This window comes from Dreissena polymorpha, chromosome 14 (assembly GCF_020536995.1).
Source record: "Dreissena polymorpha isolate Duluth1 chromosome 14, UMN_Dpol_1.0, whole genome shotgun sequence".
In the NCBI taxonomy this organism is placed as follows: domain Eukaryota; kingdom Metazoa; phylum Mollusca; class Bivalvia; order Myida; family Dreissenidae; genus Dreissena; species Dreissena polymorpha.
The window spans coordinates 64,042,235-64,067,094 of NC_068368.1; the positions used below are offsets into that span (position 1 = coordinate 64,042,235).

Consider the following 24,860-nt stretch of genomic DNA (forward strand, 5'->3'; position numbering starts at 1 on the left):
CGGACAGTTCAACTGCTATATGCCACCCTACCGGGAGCATAAAAATAACACTGTATGTCAAATGAAGGAATATGTGACCAATCAAAAAGTATGTAAATGTGCAAAATAATATCCCTTCAATTTCATATAATCCCTATTTAAGGGTGTTTTGATATCGTCTTCTTTAATACTTTATGTACTGATTGATTTTTGTTAAAATACTTATGTAAGGTCACGTTTTAGATATACAGGATATGATATGCAAATACACCAGTTCTTCATATCGACATTTATAAATGTACATGTATGTCCGTACTTTAAATGGTTCATATCAATACCAAACATACGCATGGTTGTACCATTTCGTAACACGACAGCCTTTAACAGATGGCTGAGCAAGCTTTATATTTGGAAATCTGAGGACGCATAATATGTACTCAAGTCGTGACAATTTTAACAAAAACGTGACCTTCTAATAAACCTGTTCTTCTAGCTTTTATAAGGGGCGATAAACAGTCAACTTCAATATGTTCAGCACATGACTTAAAAAAAAAACATAAAATTATTGTCATCTGTATTTTTGGTTCAAGCTGTTTGATCAAAGACATGTTTGTTTATTTTGTGTGTCACAATGTTATACTATATGACTAAGTGTTTATGAAAATACATTGTAAGATGACATAAACAAGATGAAATTGGTTGAAATTAACCATGACATCTTAGTGCCGAGTTATAATAAATATGCAATTTAATTTTCAATTAAGTGTGTGTTAATGCATCTCACACAGATTATTGAGATTGCATGTGGAGAATTTAACTAATTCATTAAAATCAGTACAAAATCACTACATTTCATATTCATTTTAATACAATCTTTCATCAGCTTATGATGAAACTAGCATAAATTATTGAATGAATACATGTACCCAATATTAAGTGTACAATCTAGCTTCAACACAACAAACTTAAAACTATACCCAGTATTATGTCAACCGTAGCAAGCAAAAATGCTGCCTCACTTGTTTTACCACACATTATCTGTTTACAAATATTTTATAATAACTAAGAATGAAAAAAATCACTGGAATTAAATTTTTCAAACATAATAAAAAGTTGCACGAAGTAGAACACCAGACAAACTTATAATAATAATTAGATTTGCCGTGGCGCAGTAGACATGGTGTCCGTCTAGCGACCGGGAGGTCATGGTTTCGATCCCCACTGTGGGAGTATTCTTTAGATCTTCACCTTCAATTAACGTTCTTATAATTATACAATCAGTGAAAATTGTTGTGGGCCACTAAGGGGAGAAGAGGTCAAACAACAGGTATACACCAACCCCCAACAAGAATGGGATACAAATGAGCCTCGTTCTGTGAAAAGGGGTTTAATGCCTGTGCGTAAAGTGTCGTCTCAGATAAGCCTGTGTGGACTCAGGGACAACACTTGCCGCCTAAACTGGATATAGGCTAAGTGTCGTCCCAGATAAGCCTGTGCGGACTCAGGGACAACACTTGCCGCCTAAACTGGATATAGGCTAAGTGTCGTCTCTGATAAGCCTGTGTGGACTCAGGGACAACACTTGCCGCCTAAACTGGATATAGGCTAAGTGTCGTCTCAGATAAGCCTGTGCGGACTCAGGGACAACACTTTTCGCCTAAACTGGATATAGGCTAAGTGTCGTCTCAGATAAGCCTGTGTGGACTCAGGGACAACACTTGCCGCCTAAACTGGATATAGGCTAAGTGTCGTCTCAGATAAGCCTGTGTGGACTCAGGGACAACACTTGCCGCCTAAACTGGATATAGGCTAAGTGTCGTCTCAGATAAGCCTGTGTGGACTCAGGGACAACACTTGCCGCCTAAACTGGATATAGGCTAAGTGTCGTCTCAGATAAGCCTGTGTGGACTCAGGGACAACACTTGCCGCCTAAACTGGATATAGGCTAAGAAGTGCCTTTCTTTAAACCAAAAATACAATAAAAGCGGAAAGTGTCGTCCCTAATAAGCCTGTGTTCAGACCCCCTTTTCACAGAGCGAGGCTCAAATGTATTAGATACATTTTCAACAAAATTTTCCATCCATCATTTATGATAACCAAAAGGGTAATTATACAAGCAAATGACAGTGCAAGTGCGTAACACATTAAACACAATTTAAAAAGAAACAGGAACATAACCAAGTATCAAAAAAGGAACATCAGATAAAACAAATACTTAGCTGAACCCATATTGATTCTTAAAGAGCTAAATTATGAATGTATGGCTTTGATTTTCATATGTGATAACATGGACTGAAGTGGTTCTAAGAAAAAATCAATACATAGCAATTGAACGAAAAATCATCACAATCGCAAAACACTTGCTTACCAGGTATGATACACGTACTCTGTAATTTTGTTGTCAAGGGTTTCAAAAGACAAGTAATGTCATAGTAACGTCTTGTTTATTTGTTCATTCAATTTTTCCCTGTATTGAATAGTATTTTACCTCTACCATGGCAGTTAATAAACTTATCCACACTTAACCTGGGCAAGCTTAGAGAATCTTAGTGGTTAAGCAGTACTTAGTGCAGAATCATACTAAATACATAAATAAGTGCTTTACCAGTACTAAGTACACATACTTATTAAGTGGTTTATCAGAATTAAGTGCACATACTTATTAAGTGGTTAACCAGTACTAAGTGCACATACTTATTAAGTGGTTTATCAGAACTAAGTGCACATACTTATTAAGTGGTTAACCAGTACTAATTGTACATACTTATTAAGTGGTTAACCAGTAGTCAGTACACATACTTATTAAGTGGTTTATCAGAACTAAGTGCACATACTTATTAAGTGGTTAACCAGTACTAAGTGCACATACTTATTAAGTGGTTAACCAGTACTACGTGCACATACTTATTAAGTGGTTAACCAGTACTAAGTGTACTTGTCAACATAAATTGCCGCCATAGAGTCTTTTTATGATTTTTGCTTCGGCAGACTCTCGGCGTCAATACTCCACTCTATCATTTTAATAGCGAGAGTTCCGACACGAATTTCGGTCGCATCACTCCCAAATTTAAATACACACATATTTGTGACACTTATGAAAGAACGTTTCCTAAATAGTATATAAATAGTATATATTGAGCAAAATATATCGAAATTTACCTGTTAATAAACTATATTTTGAGTTTGTTTCATCCAATATAAATCCTTGTCGTAAAGGTTCATGTTATATGAAGCGCTATTAAAACGCGTTTCTCATGAGCACATATACTTAATATTATGCGTTTTCTTTTTTTAGTTTGTATAAACAGAACAAAGTTAATCCCACTGTATAACTGTTTTTAATTTGCTCATCGTCCTAGGAAATGCTTAATTGAAATATTATAATTAACTTGTACATTTATAAGCAATAATTTCTGTCCATTTATTAATTTGTTTTGTTTTCAAAATTAGTTATATCAACCACAAGAGACACAATGAATTTAACTAAATTGCTTACATGAAAAATATCAAGGTGTCAAGTTGCCTTTAGTACTTTTAACGTACATGTATATTGAATTAACAATTTAACACACGTTACAAATCGCGCCTCTTATTAAAAAATGTGTTAACAGTGTGTTCATCCATCCAAGTTCTGAAAGTGGTGATAATATTGTTTGAAATGTTACACACTTCTGCTCTAAAACGCGAGATGAATAAGTATTGTGACATTTAACTGAGTAAACCGCAACCGTGCACACAATTGGAAGTGCTTAAAAATGTGTAGGATTATGACCATCAAATATTTTAATGTTACTCATAGTAAACGCACACCCATTTTGAAAAGATTTATCATTTCTGTTCAACGGCGCCAACTTTTGAGAAGGCTGCAGATTTAGCATTTCATGAGAAACAAATCGAGGTCACAAATTTCGTACAACAATTCATCTTTTTGTTTTAATTTAAATTGCTTTTTCTTTCTTATGGTTGAAATAACTGTTTTGTGTTCGCGGATTATACTTTCTTAAACATAATCGTGCTTGACTTAATTCCACGATAACTGTCATAAGTCATAGCCCCCAGTGACTCGGTTCCAGGGAGATACAAACCATTAAGGTTCATGAAGGAGAAACAAGCATTATACCACCAGCCACCTTTATACGTTTCGGCACAATTCCCGCCCAGACTGCTGTCGACATCATGATCATACGTACTGAAGGCACTGCCAATGGGTGTGGCGCTTGGGCTTGAGAAGAATGTGGAGTCGGATTTAACTGGAAAATAAACAAATCTTTCAAAAATGTATCGTTTGAAATCAACATGATTATTCTTATCAAGTGCGGATATATTTATACAGAAGAGAGCCTTTAATCTATTACTTGTGCATAACATGAAAAACAATTCAATTATTACAATGAGGTAGTAAACATGAAATCGAACGAACAAACGAACATATTCATGAACAACAGAACAAAAATTGAACACAAACTAGAAACAAAAAACAAGTAAACAAACAAACGCACAAACGAGCAAATACATGTATAAAACAAGCAAAACTGCTAGCAAACAGTTTCAAACAAATAAGCAAGCGTATAAACAAGCAGATAATTACCGCCTTGCGAATACAACTGCGTCCCAAGATTTAGTGTATAGTTGCGTCCCGGTTGCAGACTGAAATTTCCATATACATCATAATCTGTTCTTCCGTCGATGCGTGTTATGTTCACGCGAAGTTGAAAGTAACCGTGCGATGTTATCTCGTAGATGTTTTTAAGTCCTGTGAAATCCAACAACGTTTATTTGAACATTTGTTGCATTAATAACAGAATTAGAGTGCAAAAGCATGCCAATACGAAATGCTCTCTTCCGCCTAGAGACCACGAAGACAAAATTACAACATTGAGCAGATGTTCAAGTTAAGATAAAAAAAGCGTCATCATTCTTCGAATGTGCTCGTCGTCGAAACCAACTGTATACAATGTATATTCCGTTGTAACTATGTTATTTCCCGTGGAAGAAATCAGAATGTTATTTGTGTGCATGCTATTTTGACATACATTGACGAATGAAATAACACGAACTTTTAAATTACTTTTTTGAATTAAGTAAAGAAATCTACATGTAATTCGTGGAATTACGGTAAAAACGACACTGTCAAACACCGGTCAAAAATAAATTGTTTTAAAACCGCGTCACGTAATAAAACATCGATTAATAATTGATTAGAACGAAGGTCTCTCAACCAAATCCTCTCGCGGTCGATCAAGTCCCTTAACATATTTGAGCGAGAGTGGATTCCTACAAAGGAGAGTACAAAACATTCGTACATTTTTTTTATAGTTTGTTTGTTTGGCTATTCTCCGTTTCACAGTTTTTCAGTCTCACCATGCGCATGCTAATCATAAAGGCACTAACTTATACATGCATCTAATATGCTATTCTTAAATCAGATCAGTATGTTATCGGGGGTATAACAGTAGTTGGTTTCGTCTGTGATCGTTAAATAATTCACGGGAGACCAGATGAATAAATAAATTCAACAGTGCTAAACGGGTTAAAATATTAATTTGATATGCTAACTCGTCCCAACAAATTTTTATACCGGAATCGTTGACGATCCGTTTAATTTTTTATGTATAATTCGGAAACCGGGAACAAGTATTGCACATTTACATTTCCATTTATTTGTGCAAGTTTTTACATTTAAAACATTACAAAACTAGTGTAAAACTCATGTGTGTACGGGGTAGAGGGGTAAAATCCGAAGTATATTTGTCTACATGTTTCATGTCTCATATGCGCACGTATATGTTCTTTTATGCGCAAGTACAGTTCTCTACGTGTGGACGTACAATTCTTTACGTGACCACATGCAGTGATTGTCTTGCTCATATACAGTTTGTTAGATGCGTACGTGCATGCCTGTACGTGCATACGTAAACACGTGAGGACCAATTTGCGGCATTATAGAATTTAAATAACGAAGCAATCCGGTTATTGTTATTTGAAAGGGTATTTGTTATAATTCATATTTTATTCAAATGATGTTAATAAAATCGAAAACTATTTCGTTGTTTGGAAATGCCTTAAATAAAACAAATATACTTAGAAATTCCCACGTTTATCAAGACATTCCCACGTCTTACTTAGTCGATCCCGTTGAACAATAAGCCGATCCCATGTCATACTAAGTCATTAATACGAGGTAAGTAAAAGCACTCATTACATCTGTGCCAAAACTAGTTCTTTACTGATGTTATTTATAAGAAATGTGTATGTGTGGTATTTTTATTACATTGCTGCATAAACTTTACCTAGCCAAAATTCACCAGCCACATTGCCGAATCCGTTTTCATAGTCACTAAAGTTTCTGTAAAAATCCACACTTCCGTTGAACCGTCTTTGTAATATCTGGAATAAATCATCGTAAAGACAAATTTTCATAAGTTATAAGCCGTAATATGTTAACTAATCTTATGGAATTTCACTTTGAAAAGAGTGTAGCGAGCTATACCGTCAAACCTTCTCTATACGTCTCCATGGTGTGAGTGATATTGTTAGTATAATTAAACTGATACCCCCGTCAATAAACCCTCAACCGCGTCATGTCACAATACTACGGAATCCGGATAGTGCCATCTATAATCTCGTCCCTTCTTTCATCAAGGGCGGCACACGACACTCGAAGCGATACACGATATTTTGCGCGACAGTCGCGGCGACGTACGATATTTTGCGCGACCGTCGCCTATTTTGCGCGCCAGTCGCGGCGACGCACGATATTTTGCGCGACAGTCGCGGCGACGCACGATATATTTTACAGGATATATCGCCCTTGTGTAGGTAGCCTAAAAGGCGATATATCGTGTTCAATATATCGTGCGTCGCCGCGACTGTCGCGCAAAATATCATGCGTCGCCGCGACTGTCGCGCAAAATTTCGTGCGTCGCCGCGACTGTCTCGCAAAATATCGTGTATCGCTTCGTGTGTCGTGTCCCGCGTTCAAAGGGCGACGCACGAAACACGAAGCGACGCGCGATTTTTTGCGCGACAGTCGCGGCGACGCATAATATTTTATTATTCAAATATCGCTGTAATAATATCGCCTATCTCCTTCTATTTGTCTCAATTTCACAGTACATCTGTATCTTGGTTTAAGTGAGAGGGGTGGTTTTATTGTATTTATAATTAAAACTCTACTACCGTCCATCCTCCTCCATCCGTGTCCATGTCACAATAGACCTGGATCTTGGTGTGAGTGCGTGGCGTGTTTATGGTGTACACACCGCTATGTAGGGTGGAGTCAATGATTTGAAGACCAGAACAATCATGTGCTTAAATAAAAAGCAAATATTGGTTTTCTTTTTCACCTTAAACAAATTTGAGAATATCACACTTCACACGTGTTATGTTAAGACTTATCTTGTTGATGTTCTAAAGTCAAAATTAATTTGCTCTAACTTATGAATGAAGATCGTTCATAAAAGTATATAAACAGCTTTTACAAAGTATGTATTTATTCAAGACACTAACGACATTAATTGCCATTGAAGCATATGATAGTAACATAACAGCGATTGCATACATAAAGCATAAATAAAATGCGGACCTGCTATAACTTGGTGGGGGAAAAGTAACTAAATAGGTGAATATGACACTATTTTAGAGTTGCATTCTATGTTAACCTTCTTCTGTGAGCTCACCAAAAGTATCAACAAGAACAAGACAAGTTTAGATGTTTGTGGCATTTAACCAATTTGTACCAATACCTACTTTCATAAAAATTTAAAGAACTTCCGATAGTATTACATGAGTGTCAAACTTATATGCAAAATTTATTTTGTCTTGATCGACAACTTTGTGTTATGAAGCGGAGCTATTTTTAGTAAATTTGGTATAAAACCACTTAACAAACATTTTTGTGAAATTATTTGAAAAACAAATCTAAAAAATGTGTATGGAATGGTTACACTTTCCCCATATTTGGTAAAGAACCATCAATGGTACTTTTTCGTGAAGTTTTATTACAATTGTCGAAGATATTTAGAAAATATGATAGTAATACAATGCTTAAGCGCAATCTAGCGAGAATTTTGTGCAGTAGAGCGGAACCCATTGCATACGCTTATCACAGAACCACGTGAACCGCATTTTATAGCTGTTGGCGGAAGGAGCAATTGCGTTTGGATATTTCCTTAGAAAATCCATTTATGCATTGATTATGCATCATTTTTTTTAGGTATTTCGTAGTTGTATATCTCAGGAGTATTTATGCAAAGTGTCAACAAGATTTTCTCAGAACTTTTACAATTATTAAATGGAATACGACATCTTAATGCAACATGTTTTAAACAACTGAACGAGCGACCGCCCGGCCGCCCAACCAATACCAACTGAGTTTCGCTAATATAACGTTTTTTTCCGTGTTTCATTTGTTTTCGGCTAAAACACGGTATTGGTGCTGAAAGTAGTCTCACTTACTCAAAAAAATGAAATTGTAGATACAGCATTTCCTTGGTGTTATTATTAAAGCTCAAGGTATCCCCTACTCAAATCAAGTTGAATTTTATTTGATCATGCATGCATTACTTTTTTATCTAACATTTTCATCCTACGGTATAATACAAGTTACAGACACTACACTAGTCATATAACATGCAAGAAAAACATAGCAGAACTTCAAAACTTCAGATATTTTCACTTTAACATCAACTACAGGTTATAAACTGTTGAAATAAAGCAAAAAAACTAAAGTGATTACTATCTTAACAAAAAAAATCAAAGCATTAATTAATCAGGTATCAGACCAAAAGAGAACCAAGCAAGAAACTTTTCTATAACTTGTATTATAGACCCACAAGATAGCTAATTAGGCATTTGTCTGAAACCAGGAAGTATATTCAAACAAAATAAATCAAAACGATTGGTTTGAAAAAGCATAAGTTTTCATAAAAGGTAGAATTGCATGCTCATAAGTTTGGTTACAGACACTACCAAAATATATGATTCCAAAAATAGTTGCAGAATGGCATAAATCATTAAAAAATGCACTATAAAAGCAAGTTTACATAAAAACAGTGACTTTAACATTATATCAAATGATTTTTGATCTGTTAGAATTTTAGTTAAAACACGTTTTTTGTGTACATGATCTGAGTTGGTTACAGACACTACACATGGGGTAACAATAGCTGTCCAGGAGACGTGTAGTTTGACAATTCTCAGTGCTGGGCACATACAAGTCAAAGAAGACTAATCTGACATTATGAGTTTGGCATCTCATATGAATTGGCACACCTGTATAGAGTTTCAAATTAATATAATCCAGAATTTCATTATGCAGCAATAAGCATTACCAAATAATGTGCGGAAAACTTTCCAAACATTTCAGTGTAAAAAAGATAATCACAGAGAAGTTTAAGCTTTAAGTAATGTTTGCCCTGAATTTGAATTTGCGAAGTCCACTTTCAATAATATCTCTGGATGTTGTGCGCTATAAACAATATGGCATCTATTGATTCCTGTAAACAGTCATCTCTTCCAGGCCAAATTTGCTTAACTTTCAAAATAAATGTATTTCAATCTGATTTCTGTTCCAAAGAAAACACTAAAATGTCCTTTGATTCCATTCTTTTGCTCTAGCCTAGCAGCTACGAAGGCATCATAGTTGTATTTTAGCTTCTCATATTTTCGTTTGTTCTCCCAATGCTTAACCTTCATGCAGCCAAACCTAGTCTTATTTTATCTTTTCTTTTTTGCTTGATTTATCTTTGCTTCCTGAAACAAGAACGGAAACAAAATTCATTTTCCTTTCTTCAAAGTTTCTGCTACTAATTTAAGTATACGAATGTAAATTTATATACATGTAGTGTAAAGCATACAGTGCGCATGTCTTCATTGATCCATTCATAAGCAAAGGAAATGATTAAATGCAGCCATTTGGATCAAAGTAAAAAACAGAAGTTACTTCAGACATGGTTAAAACTCATCACTTTAGCTTTAAAAATGATTTCATATGCTCTTTGATAGCATGAACAATAATAAGTTAAATGTGTAGGCATTGTAGAGACTGTAACCATATGACCATCAAAACAAACTGTTTGATATTGTGTCTGATCTCAGTAAATTCTCAAATGGTTTTGGACTTCGGTTGGATTTACTGTTCTCATGATATTTAATGCAAAAAACTATGTTTCCAATTGCATATTCTAGGAGATAATTGAAAAAATCCCAGTTTATAGAAAGCTACACTATGAAGACAAATTATTTACATTATTATGATAAATATTTCAAATTTCAGACAGAAAATGTCTAAATAATGCACCTTAGACATCAGCAATGTTATACAAAATACAATTTTGTTTCATTTTACTCACATATAACAAAAAAGGTTTAAGGCTTACAGAAGGAAGTTAGTGGTTACAGACACTACGAATTTTAGCGTAGCATAATCAAAATGGTAGATACATACTTGAGTCGTTACAAGAGGTTTGTTCTGTTCTTCTTTCCATATTAAAGGGTTGTATCCTCGTAAAAAACACAGACATATTTAGATAAATCATTTTAGAAAAAGAAAATCAGGTTATATTGTTCCTAAATAAATTGTTCATAAAATAATTCCACAAGAATGCTTATAATATATCATCCCAAGAGGTCTTGCATTACCTTTTTTGCACATTAGTCTGGATGTGAAGCAAAATACCTGGATTTATAGTACGCATAAAATGTTTTTGCATAAACGTGTTCTACAATATGTCCTGATTTAGAATCCATCGGATGCCACTCTGGCATTGTTGAGCATTTTGAAAAATCCAAGATGGCCGCCAAGATGGCCGCCCAAATGAAGAAATCATCAAAACTATTCCAACAAATTATGTATTTGCTTTATTTTGTCTCAAAGTTAGTGTTTTTTGTTGTTGAACGATACTATTAGAACATTAAATAAATAATAACAAAGTAAATACACCAACAAAATTCAAAAATGGCCGAAAAAATGGCCGCTTTTGAGAAAAACGCGACATTTTTCACGAACAAACTGTCATCATATCTTTATTGAGTCTGAACCTTTATCTTTTAATCATTTCCTCATTTCAAATGCAAAATTCTGATTTCAAAAAACCTGAAATTAAACAATGGAGGTCACAATATCAGACAAAGTGTAAAATCCATATAAAAATAAGGTAAATACTACACCATAAACTAATTTAATTTTGATTAAAACCATATGGGTCAGGTCCACATTAGAACTGTCTCAATTATACGGTTCTAAACAGTACAAAAAGTATAGGGATTACATAACAACGTCATACACATGTCAACAACAACCAGTTATTTATTAATAAAGAGTAACTTACTTTTTTTTATTGTGTTTTGTTATTTATGTGTTATGTTTCATCATTACTGTCACAGTCCTCCGCTTCACTGTCACTATTAGTATCTGCCTCCTTTGTTAATCTGTTCGCACAGTTGCACGTTTGATGGCAGCTGCAAAACATGGTGCATGGCAGGTGTGCACTATAACACCTACACCTTGCTGTTCCACAAGGTTGATCAGATGAACAACCACACGATACTAGTTTCAACACACTTGCTGGGGCTAACGGTTTATCATCGGCAATTAGGACGGGTGAAAGAACCTTGCCCACTACCTCTTTTTTCCAACCAAACTCAAGCACATTGAATGTTGGGGGATCTTGTTCTAAGGTGGCTTTCCAAATGCATGTTTGAAGATGAGCTCTTTTGACATTTTCTAAGAAAGACTCAGTTGTTGGTGGCAACGCTTGTAGTTTTGGCATATTTCTTATATTTTTCTTCCCTAATTTGGAAAGCCAAACTTCATATCTGACATCTGACATACTAGCTTTGTTATAACGTCCATAGCACGCTGCAATAAATGATGTTGCTTCTGACAAAACAAGATCAAAACTTGCATCCTTGACACCAAGATGATCAAGGTGTAATCCTTTCTCTAACTGTTTGATGACCTTAATTTTTCCAATCCCAGTTAGCCTAGCAACTGTGTCACAGCCGGACAACGCATGGGCTGCCAATAAACTTGGAATTATTGCCTTGTTTTTCTGTGTTGTAGCACCAATATCCACAATCGTTCTGTCTGCACTTGTGCTTTCCATTAAGACTGTACATGTAAGGTTCATAGTCAAATATACATGTAGTAGTAAAACAAACACATCAGTATGGTCGCATATGACCCTGACACAGACAGCTCCCTCTTCTATAGCCTGCACAACTTGTCGAGGAATAATTACATCGGCTTCCTCATGGGTGGTTCGCAAATCCACTCTGTCCATGATGTTATTTCTATGAATTTCTACTGGAATATCCGATGAACCTGTGATCATAAGTTTATGTTGTACTTCTTGTAGATCATTCTCCCTACATCTGAAGTCTTCACATATTAGGTCTATCAACTGAATCTTATTTTCAAAATTAGTCAATATAATTTGCTGGGCTGGGAGAGGTGTTGAGGTGGTCAATTTATGACAAACTTTCTTGCAACTACTGGCTCTTCCGGATCTTGTTCCGTTCTTAATGCTGAATGGATGGTATCGGTCGAATATCAGATACACATCACAAGAACTTAAATGTAGTAATACAAATCGCCACAAACTATTCACAAAATCCTGCACTGTACCATTTGCAGGCCAATGTATGCACCATAGAACTGCACAACCATCTATTACAATTGTGTCTGGCGTTGATGAAAGTCTAGCTGACTGGGTTACTTGTAGTTTCCTCTTCAAGGTTGATTTTGATGTAGCTATCTTCATGTTACCATTGTTATCAAACATTGAGGTCGGTACCGTTGAAAGTTCGTGGCTTAGGACATCTTTCAAGTCGACTGAGCTTGATGACATTAAACCTATTACTCTTCCATATATCAAATCCGTGTCATAGATTGTGCCTGCCTCACATGTCACCCCCTTTTTGTTGATAGCCATTGTTACAACCTTGTTGGTCAATTTGCTATGAAAACCTTCGGGCCATGTGTTTTCAAAGGCAATTATCTGTTCCATCCCAATTGCTAGAGCATCATCAACATTGACACATTCATTACCAATTCTTCTTGATACAATGTTTAAGACACCAGTGCTGTGTTCTGCAGGATTCATTGGATCAATGCATGTATTCAACTTCTTTTGAATATTCCGCCGATCAGCACTATCGGCTTTCACTCGAGCAGATGACTCTTCTGCATGTGTACTGACATGTGCAGATTCTTCTTCAATGTTCCTCATGCATTTTATGTCTTGGATTAGCTGGCTACATATATGGAGACTCAGTGCCCAACGCTTTAAAGCGGATTCCTTAAGTGTTATGCCTATAATTCCTCCAGGTCCATGGCCATAGCGCATAAATGTGGTCTCAATAAACATATCCGACCAGATACCATTCCATAGCCCGGCATGATGGCGCATCACATTCTCACCAGCAAGAAATCTTTCTCGGACATGTGCAGGAAGATTTTCCATAGACCTTAAGTAATGCAAACCATATCTTGCGTAATTAATATGCCCGGCAGCAAAGAAATATGGCAGCATAGCTGCTACTGCTGAGAGATGCAGGCCCCACTCTGCTTCTCGTTCGGCTCGAACAAAGAGCATCATGATGAAAACAGGCTTTAATCTATTGCACAATGTATGATGTAGCATTCCAACATAAAAGATGGAACTTTTTCATGAGTAAAACAAAATATTTATGAGAAATAGAACAGGGATTTTTTTCCTTCTTTTTTACACATTTTTGTAGTGTCTGTAACTTTTTTTAAGTAGTATTTTTTCAATAATGATAATATTTTAGCAAGGCAAATTTCAGCCAACTTAGACATGACATGAATACACATTAGCAAATGTAGTATTTATACTTTTGCATGGAAAAACTTCTAAACTATTGCCACATAAAATTTTCAATGGTTACAGACACTACAGAATTTTAAATAAAAAAATTTACCAATGAACTATCATTATTGCTAAAACCCCGGCTTATCTAGTAGTTTGAATGGGTTTTGTACTTATCCTAATACATAACTGAATTTTTTATGTTAATACAAGTTTAATTTACTGAAAGTTTGTACCAATAATTGGAGTATAACAATAAGTATATGTTTGAATTTTAGTGTTGAAACAAAATCCCTGCTGGTAGTATTTTACTTATAAAATCCATAATATTTTACCTTTTTCATTAATTCAAGCAGCAAATCGTACCGGATACAAGACTGTGTAAGATTATAATGTTTGCATCATTTGTTGCTGATATCAAGAGCATTTCTCATTTAAATCAATAGATTTATTCAAGTGAGACTGCATAACGCTAAAAAAAGGCCATTTTTAGAGCATGTTTCAAGGTATATCTCAAGAACGTGAAGCCTCTTGAAATTTTCAGGAAAGTAAGATGGGTATATGCCAGTGTAGTGGACCTTTAGAATTAATTCCTATCTTGTATATTTTTTCTTAGCCATGGATATAACATAAAAAAATGCAAATCAGCACCAATACCGTGTTCATCTAAGATCAAGCTTATATGCAATTTAAAGTATATATTAGTTATTTTTGTATCCACACAATTAAAACTATATCAAAATTATAAGTAAACTTACCAAGACAAATTCCGCATTCCTGAGTTTGTGATGCATTTCCAACACAGCCCTTGCCACCATGTTCCGGTGAAGGGTTGTTGCACTGTCGACTTCTTGTCTGGTTACAATTTGTACATGCTGACCATGAATTCCAATCTCCCCATTGACCGTCCACTACAATGTAAAGTGGGAAACGACTTAAACAATTAAGTGCTTCAACGTTTTTTCTGACTTTCAATGTGTCAACTTCAAAAGAATGAGTACATTTTTTCACATTGAAATCTTTCTTGTTTACGTTGATTTGTAGAAAAACGCATCATATTAGGGCGCCTGAAAACATTTTAAAGACACCGATGTGCATGCAAATAACGATCACAGTGTTTTATAGTGTATACTTGCATCATGCACATATTCATGTATATGGTTTGTTATGGAACTCAACGAGGATGCTGTATGTTACCGCTGTCATGGCAGTTCTTGTTACACAGGTCCGCAGTACAGCACTGAAAGCAGTCCTGAACGTCGAATGATCGGGAGCGTGAGCTCGTTCTGTAGCCCCGCTTTCCTATTATGTCTAGGCCATGGTCTTGACGCATTCCACAAATCTGCAAACGTATTGCTATGTTTATGAACATACTTATAACAAAAGAAAGGCATGTTTTCCTATTATAAAGCAAGTTTACTTTGGGCAAATGTATACAATCGACACATTACATACACTCCCAATAGCCTGATAACGATTTAGCTTACTTATTATAAAAAAGTGTATGATTTCAGCGCGAAAACGAGCACAGAGATTTACATGTATATTATGCATATCATTTATTCTAGAAAATGCGTTTAATTAATATCTTATGTCTGTTTTAATATATCATATCACTTTATCAGAGAGAACTCAACTTCAACGAACAACTGATGGAAATACGCGATAATACATATGGAACTGATTTATAAATTGATGATTGACAAAAAAGAATATCGTACATACCTCTTGCTTCAAGCATTTCGATGCAAACAATGTTGTTCCAAACATGCCTTTCCCAGTGACACTACACACCTGTGAACGAGTTGAAATATAATATATCGAGTCTTTATTAGATGTTTGCTTATACTGTTAAAAGGCACATATCATCGAAAGGTATGAGACGTTTAAGCTGACATTACATGTTTTTTTTTATCGTGGTGTATATAATGAAAAAAGATAAACCCATTCCGAAATAAAACAATCAGTTCATAAAATACGTCTTGTACTTTTCTCAATTTTAAAATATAGATTTGTTCGTTATAATTTTGACTATTTTCTATAACCATAGTTCACTTAAACCTTTAATTGATCCTGGTGACGCAGTTGGTTAGAACGATCGCTTCATAGCATCATGCCTAAGCAGTAAGTTTGATGCCTACTTTGGGTAATGCATTTAATTATTTCTATTTCTCTTTTAAATGAAAAAAAAGTCTTTACATGTAATTTTGAGTGTTTTTTTCACCTTCATGTCTTTATGCAGGACTTTTCGTAATTAAAATATTATTAAAAGCGTGATAAAATTAAGTAGTTACAACGGCAACGACCCTTTAAAGAATATATGAGTTTTCATACTTTTATTAGATTAAGTCACATATGTGAATTATTTTTCATACATATATTAAATTATATAAATTATGTTGATTTTTTCTGAATAATACTTGGTTAATATTCATTACTAAAAACACAAAAACAACAACAACAACAAAAACACACAACAGTGTTGATGTGATATTACCTCGCCGGGTCGACATATATCGATGTGATGACACCTTCCGTCGGATACTGATTCTAAACAGTTGTAACAAACAGGTCCACGAGAATCCGGATAGCCTATGAACAAATTTATATATGTGTAGTAGACTGGTATTTGACAAGAGCGTCCACTGTCAACTGGTTACACACGGGCGTCAGTACTCAGGGTTCGCAGCGTTCGATCCCTCGATAAATACTCACGAGTATTTCGCATGAGAACCGAGGTGCAGTGTACTTGTTGCTTCACGAATGTTAATTAAGGCTCAAAGGTCGTGTATGTAATGGGACGTCTCACGTATATCGCACTTTCCCCCGTAACCCTTAAGGTAATCCAAGGGCGATGGCCGTATGGAAGACATCCCGATGCACTCGATAAAAATCTACCACTACCAACGTTTTATTGTGTTGTAGAATTTAACTTTATACTGCCTTGTTAAAGTATTAAACTATCATGTTAACGAAATAGAGCGTTTGCATAAATAGAGCGATTGATATAAATTATATATAAGAGCGATTGATAAAAATTAATGCTGCTATCATTTCATTATTGTTTTTACATGAAAATATATGCTTATTTTATCAATATTTTTCAATGGATATAAATCAATGAAATTAAGATAAGTCAACATAATTTTACACCTTTTATTTCAGTTATATAAATTGCATGACCTACCTGGTTCGCCACAACCCTCGTGGTTACATAGATCTTTATGACAACATTGTGAGCACTGACTCGTCGAAGAAGTTGAAGTTAGGTTTCTGCACACCTGTGTATACACGTCGGTAATAAAATTGTCGCATGGGTTAATATGAGTACGCTGTTGACACGAAATTAGGTTTTTCTTATAATTCATAATTATAGAGCACATTTAAAGAAAGGAAATAGCCAGTCAAGACAGTGAGTAACATTTCTAAGAGATACCGGTAATACTGAAATAATCTCGTCTTTATTCAAGTTGCCTTCATTACCTGATGTTGAACCATATGTTAAGAATGCTACTAGATATGTGTTTGGAATTGTTAATAGATTATATCATGTGTTTACGAAAACAACAAACTTTTTGCAACCTCTGCTGCATCGACAGACAAGCAACCTGCTTATAAGACGCAGCAATTTAAAAATGGAAAGTTACAGGGCTTTCGTTACACTTAGTTATAACTCTGTCACTGACAGTGTCTTGGAAGTATGATTTCATTGATGATAGGGACGGGTAAACGAACTACTGCATACACACACCACCAAAGGGTTGAAGGGTTCAAATATAAATAAGGTGAAATCTCAGCTCTGCGATTCTGGTGTTTCCTATGTAAACACAATTCGCAGAACATCAGTCGCATTATTATATATACTGTTTGTTAAGGTACTGTAATGTGTCACTCAAATATGCTTCCGTAGTTGTACTTTGCAATTTTAAGGTAGCGCACCCGTAATGGACACCTTTCCAAATAAATCTGATGTATTATTTTCTTAATCAGCGTCATTTCACTGAACTGCATGCACATTTTCGGTAGGCTTTCCATGCTTAAAAAAAATACTGATTTTTTCAAAACCACCCAACGCTCGGCCTTTGCCCAGTTTATTTGCACCCCTGGAGTATATGAAAGTTCCATAATTCATCCAGATTTCCAAATATGGTCGTGCAGTTGGTGTGTACAGATGCAGTAAAGGTGTTTAAAGTTTTAAAAAGATGAAATAAGTATTCTTTTACAGACATTAATCTTGTATAATTTGTTATCTATGGAAGAGCGCCATGAAATATTAGTGGCTTCAGCCAAGTAGAAATTTGGTTGGTTAAAAACAAAGTGTCATAAAATTCAAAATAGCTTCATTTAAGGAAAAATTTGAACGTTTTTATAGATACACTATATACAGCAGAAATACCAAGATTTGGACAGATTTACTGTTTACTTTTTGAAATAAAAATAAAAATGCAACATGCACGATTCGTATTTTCAGCAGTAAATCACTCAATTTAGCCATAACGTTGTTTTAATTTAAAAATTGAAGAATATGCATAAAAATTGCAACATATTTAACAATAAACATAGCTTATAAGCTATATTTAAAAAAAACGTTAAGAAATAAAACGCGCTGCAAAAAGTATGCGGTGTCGGCAGTATTCGAACCTGTGCGGGAAGATCCCAAAAGACTTCTAGTCTAACGCCTTAACCACTAGGCCACTACAACTACAAAACACGTTTCTGCTTAAATTAGATATCCATAAGTAAACAGGTAAAAAGGCTCTTTGATCTTAGAAGAAATGGCGGGAAATCATTGAGGGTGCGCTACCTTAAAGACGTAACCAACACGTAAGGATATCAGACCTTCGTATTCTTTACTACTAGAGCTCAAAATCTGACCCTGACCTTTATCGATGAATATGTTATATTTAATAAAATGTTACGAATGAAAAGCTCTACAAAATTTATGGAATCGATATCCCGGAATTGAATATTCTGCTAAAATACTTGTATGGCTAAATTGAAGACGAAGAACACATGCAAAGACAATACCGAATATGAACAAAAGCTACACTTCAAGCGCTTAAAGAATGATAAAGACTTCACAACTATCGCGTTAATTTTATTTGTTCGATACCTACTTGATCTCTCGTACATCCCAGGGAGTAGAATGCTTCTCCAAACGAATTAATACTTCTTTCAATGAAACAAACCTAAATAAAAAAGTTAATTGATTGTAGATACAAACAATCTGAGTAATACGTTTCACACAACTCCCTCAACCCTCACTCCCTACCCCAAAACAAACACCCTATGGTATTACTGTATAGTTCGATTGTTAACAAATAACATGCATAGAACAAGCAAAAGTGTTAATATTCTGCAACTTTAATCAATTTATACTATGGACGCTTTTGGTCGGGTCTTTTGGTATACACATTTTCCACCTAAAATATACATTCAACTTTTTACTAAGCAAGTCGTGCAATTTTCAAGGTCAGACTTTACCAACGTCTAATAAATCCCTGTTCAAGAGTTTGATCTCTGCTTAGTTTTTTTTAGCTGACTTAACTCACTTCCGTTCTATACTATTTTCGATAATTAATGCAGCGGCAACATCAAAAGCCAATCGTTTGAGAATTTTTTCCAAATTAACTAAATGCCAACATATTGTTGGACCACTAAGTTCTGCTTGATTCTTGACCATTTAAATTTCACAATTGTTTAAATTAGCGGTAAATATTAACTTATACGAATATATATAACCTACACTCTTTTTGTACAATTAACCTAAATTCAAGTTAATGCGTGTCCATATATTTAAACTTTAAAACTTTAAATAAATGTATTTATATTTCCAATTTATACGAGGCACGAATTTGTTGATGTGTGTGTAGTTATTAATAGCATATCTTTTAAAGTAAAGATGACAATGCTAATAGAGGCACACAAGTCAGATCATACAGTTCAATGCAGAGTTAGCTCAGAATTGTTTTTTACAAGTAGACACTAGTAGTTAGCTGTTTTTAATTTCTAATAAATGGGCATTATAGTCATAAAACAATTAGTGGAAATTATAATAACTGCTTTATTAAACAATTGTTTAAAACTAGTTTAGTACTCGGAAGTCGTGCATTAATTCCTTTATTTATGAAAATCACGTGGTTACATTATACTTATACATGTATTGAACAGTTCTAGGAAGAATTAGAGCGTATCATAGCCAAGGTCCCAAAGAGTGACATCCTCATTGTCCAAGGTGACTGGAACGCCAATGCTGGACCAGATGCGAATCAATATAAAGAAGTGATGCTCCCGCAGTATTGCATTTCTATGAAACATACCTTCGTGGTTCTTTATTTATGGCAAGTAACCAATTGCCAAAACAGTACAGTACGGCACAAAACAAAACAATATACCAACATAGTAGAATAAAGCTGGGGTCACCGCCTTGGAACGTTCAATGTTAAGCACTGGGGGTTATTGACAGTAGGTAGATTTGGCTTAGGAGAAATCTACGACAGGGGTTTGAACTTCTTGAGTTTGACAGAAGCCACCAACTCAGCCTGGCCAACACGCTGCACCCACACAAACCGTCCAGAACAGCGACCTGGCATGCTCAAAACGGCCAAGTTCACAACCAGATCGATGTCATACTGGCGTCGCAACGTTTCAAGTCCAGCATCAACAAGGCGAACACAAGAACGTTTCCTGGCGCAGACATCGAAAGTGACCACGACTAAGTGCTCACCACCATCAAGCTAAAGTTAGAGAGCAAGCGCATCGCGAAAAAACCCTCGCGTAAGAGTTGAGAAATGGAAAGATCCAGTTATAGCAGAGGTATTTCAAGCACAAATAGGTTGCAAGTTTGCAGTCCTTAACATCTTAGACAATGACATTTACACCATAACCAACACCATCAAGGATGTGCTACTTCCATTGGCCAGAAAAGTGCTTTGGAAAGAGAGAAAGAAAAAACAAGCCATGTGTGACGAGCGAAATCATGGACCTCTAGGGCAAATTACCAGAATGCGAACATGGAGGTAAAGAAGAAGATGAAAGAGGGCAAGGAGGAAATGATTGAGGAACAATAAACCATCATCGACAAAAAGATTACCGTAAGCAACAGTAAAACAGCCTATAGCACCATCAAGACCCTAACGAAGACCAGTCAGCACAAGGCCAGTGTTATATCAGACGCTGACGGGAATCTCCTTACCGAGAGTGCCGCAGTCCTAAACAGATGGACTGAATAGTGAATTGGCCTCTATAACTACACGCTTCAACCAGACTCCAGTCTGCTTCTGAAAAACTCCAGACCAGAAGCGGACGACGAGAGTTCGTCAATACTTAAGGCAGAGGAAGAGGAGGCAGTGTGAAGTCTTAAGGCAGGAAAATCTGCGGGAGTGGACAACGTCCCTTCCGAGCTTATAACGCACGTGGGAGAGGCAACAACTGAAGCAATGACGGCACTATGCCAAAAGATATGTGAGATGAAGGAGTGGCCCAAGGAGTGGACCTAGTCACTGCCTAAAAACTTACCGAAAGAGGGCAATCTCATGCTGTGCGAGAATTACCGCACCATAAGTCGCATCCGTCATCCCAGCAAAGTCATGCTACGCATCATCCTTAATCGATTGAAAAGTAAGGCCGAGGAATTGCTGACCGAAAGCAGGCTTGATTCAGAGCTGGGCGGATCACAGTGGAAAAGATATTAAATGCAGAATCATCATTGAGAAACACCTGCAATACCAATGTGATCTCTTCCACAGTTTCAATGACTTTAAAAATGAAAGCTTTCGACCTCGTGTGACATGATGGCCTATGGCATGTTATGAGAGGATACAACATTGACGAAGGGATGGTGAAAGTCATTCAAGAACTCTACGGAAACGCCAATAGCGCAGTACTTCTCAACGGACAGCCGGAGGACATCTTCAGGACACCAGAGGGCGTAAGGGATGTTTGCTCTCTCCCGTCCTTTGCAACCTTTTCCTTGAGATGATGATGCAGGAGACTCTCCATGATCACCACACATCCATCTTCATCGGTGGAAGACCCATCTCCAATTTGAGATTCGCTGATGACATTGACCTCAGGGGAGGCACCAGCAGTGAAATTCAAGATCTAACCAAAATACTCTATGAAAGCGCAGGAGCATATGGGATGGAGGTCATCACGGAGAAGTCAAAGATCATGGTGAACAGCACGACCAACACCAGTGCAGACATCACCACGAACGGCGAGAAGCTAGAAGAATTGACCAGCTTCAAGTACTTGGGCGCAACCATGTCCAAGGGTGGTACCAGTACCGCTGAGGTATGAGTTGCCATTGCGACCGCAGCGATGGCCGTACTGAGCAGGTTTTGGGCAAGCAGTTCCATCAGCTTCCCCGCCAAGTACAGACTCTACAAGTCCTCGTAGTCTCCATTCTACTCTACGGCGGCGAGAAGTGGACGCTTTACGCGGACATCAAACGCAGTATATAGGCATTTAAACATAAATGTCCCCGAAAACTGCTCCGCATCTCCTACACGGAGCACAAGACCAACGGGTACGTACGGAAAATGACTGCAACACTTGTTGGTCCACAAGAGCCCCTACTGGCGACCGTCAAACGACGAAAGCTGGCTTGGTTTTGAAACGTCAACAGGCACGACTTTCTGTTCAAAACTGTTCTCCAGGGCACGCTAGAAGGAGGTCGACGTCGAGGCCGTCAGAGGAAAAGCTGGATGGACAATGTAAAAGAGTGGACATCCCTTCCCATGAATGAATTACTCTAAGCAGCACACAACAGATATGACTGGAGGAGGATTTCTGTATCGTCGTCCCTCATTTCCTCCCAACGGCCAAATCGGTCAAGGGATTGATGAAGATGATGATGAATATATGTAGTATAATTATACATGCGTTTCTACAATACGTGTATATATAATACTATATAGAATGATTTAATTAACAATGAAATTAAAACGGTATATCGTTATATTAATAATCATTTATATTTTATATGTTGAAGCATTTTATTAAGACTTGGATTCCATGGCACCTTTCTTCCAACGTATTCAGTAAATGCTAATTAATTAAAAAAAAAGTTTTATACGTGTATGCATATATTGATGCATTAAAAGAAGTCAAGTAATAAGTCAAACGTGTACTACTGTTAAATGTTTTTATTTGCCTCAAATGAATACACAATTTGGAATACTGATAACATCTTTATAGTATATAGGGTCCTAGCAATCATGTAACCGATCTTTGTGTTCACTTTTCGTACAAACTATTTTTTTAATTTCAAAGTCGATTTTTGTTTCAATGTCATCTCTTGGTCAGATTAGTTGTTTGTGTATTATTTTTTTTTTATGTTTATCAAATATTGTAGGCTATTTTATATTTGTTATACAAAACCTTTTAACGCACCCTTCTTTCACGTGCTATCATTATTACCAACATTCAATACTTAACAAAAGGAAATCGAACATTAAACAAACAAAAAGTTTTGAAAACTGGGCTTGCGACATGACAACCATAATACTCATCACAACCATAAGATGCGATACTTTTCGGTCGCATCTATAATCGGTCAAACAAGCCAAAAACGCGTGATGTTTGCGTCATACTTTGACAAATAGAGGTCATGTTACAATAGAATATGGTGATAAGAAGTTATGTCCTACAATTGTAAAGTTACTTTTATCTCTCAATGGCGAAATAATTTGTTTCAACAAATGAATATGTTGCTTCAGTTCGTTTGCGATAAACGAACTGAAGCAACACATTAATTTCGTCGAAACAAATGTTTTTGCAAAATAAATGTTGGAGATGTTTTAAATTTGTCAAATCATAACTGACAAAGCCGTGTACCTCAAAGAAACTTGTTTATTGATTTCTGCTGTTAATTAAAACAATCAACGTTGAATATTTGCTTGGCCAACACTTTAATATTAAACGGTGCCTCGAAAGAAACTATTATCACTCTTGTTTTATATTATAGTCAATTACTGTGGCTTGATATTTTTCCGAAATCCATTTTATCCAAAACATAGTCTATAGACAAATTGTGCAGTCCGCACAGGCTAATCAGGGACGACACTTTCCGCCTAAACTGGATTTTCACTAAGAAGAGACATATTCTAAACGACAAATTCCATAAAAGCGGAAATTGTCGTCCCTGATTAGCATGTGCAGACTGGGATGACACTTTACGCACATGCAATATGCCCAGTGTTCTCAAAACACGGCACAAATACGTACATCATTATCTGGACAGGTAATGACTGTGGTGCAATAGCGTGGTTGCTCAACTTTGGCGCATGTTAAACACGTCAGAGCTTCACCTGGTAAAATGTCGGACAAAATGATTTGTGACGTATTGAAATTCGTCACAAACTTTAAAGCTAAGGTGAAAATAAATACAATGTTCATCATTTAAACATTAACTTTACATACGAATCGTTGGAAACGTATTGTTAATCAATATTTTTTTTATCTCTTTAATTGGGGATTTCGCCCTTTTTGAGTCATATCGCAACGGACACTTTTCCTGTGTAAGCTGCATGGTTGTCTTCTACTAACTGCACATACGTATGCCACACACTGACAACTCTCCTACTGTATTTAAAGGTCGGAGGATAATGGTCGTAGAAAAAAACGTCATGACCAATCCTAAACATGTTATGTTAGATTACATTCACATCTCTTTCGCAGCAAATCGCTTTAAATATAAAACGAAACTTACCTTTATGGACAAGAAATAGCCACGTAACAGCAATGAGCCAACGCATTATGCCTGCATTTGTAATACAATGCTGTTAATATACATGCAATATATTAAATATTTTAAACTAAACACATTATTAAACGGTACAATTGATTCAAATTTAAAATTAGGAGATTTATATTTCTTTAAATTATCATTTAGAAACATACCGTTTGCAAGCGTCGTCATGTGTTATCTGAATAGACTGTTCTCAATTACTTAATTAATAAGAACTGATAAGGTATGTTTAAAGAGACATCTCCATATAGTTTAATGAAGTTCAAATAAATATTCAAACTTAATTTGCGGGCTCT

At 35.9% G+C, this 24,860-nt stretch overlaps 3 protein-coding genes across 4 annotated transcripts in view; 1 reads left to right on the top strand and 2 right to left on the bottom strand.

The window, feature by feature from the left end:
* LOC127859042 (failed axon connections homolog) overlaps window positions 1-24,860 on the top strand; it is a 141,423-nt gene that overhangs the window by 63,733 nt on the left and 52,830 nt on the right. The window lies entirely within an intron of this gene.
* Window positions 826-24,753, bottom strand: LOC127859038 (uncharacterized). Its single transcript, XM_052396429.1, has 13 exons — window positions 24,717-24,753; window positions 24,526-24,576; window positions 24,042-24,124; window positions 18,929-19,000; window positions 16,999-17,092; window positions 16,309-16,403; window positions 15,537-15,605; window positions 15,009-15,153; window positions 14,570-14,722; window positions 7,159-7,289; window positions 6,270-6,366; window positions 4,568-4,732; window positions 826-4,229 (listed from the first exon to the last, which is right to left on the bottom strand). The coding sequence occupies exons 1-13, from the start codon at window positions 24,733-24,735 to the stop codon at window positions 3,970-3,972; spliced, it is 1,434 nt and encodes a 477-aa protein (XP_052252389.1). The 5' UTR covers window positions 24,736-24,753; the 3' UTR covers window positions 826-3,969.
* LOC127859039 (uncharacterized) lies at window positions 7,365-12,473 on the bottom strand. The gene is made up of 2 exons (XM_052396430.1): window positions 10,427-12,473; window positions 7,365-9,732 (listed from the first exon to the last, which is right to left on the bottom strand). The coding sequence occupies exon 1, from the start codon at window positions 12,312-12,314 to the stop codon at window positions 11,340-11,342; it is 975 nt and encodes a 324-aa protein (XP_052252390.1). The 5' UTR covers window positions 12,315-12,473; the 3' UTR covers window positions 7,365-9,732; window positions 10,427-11,339.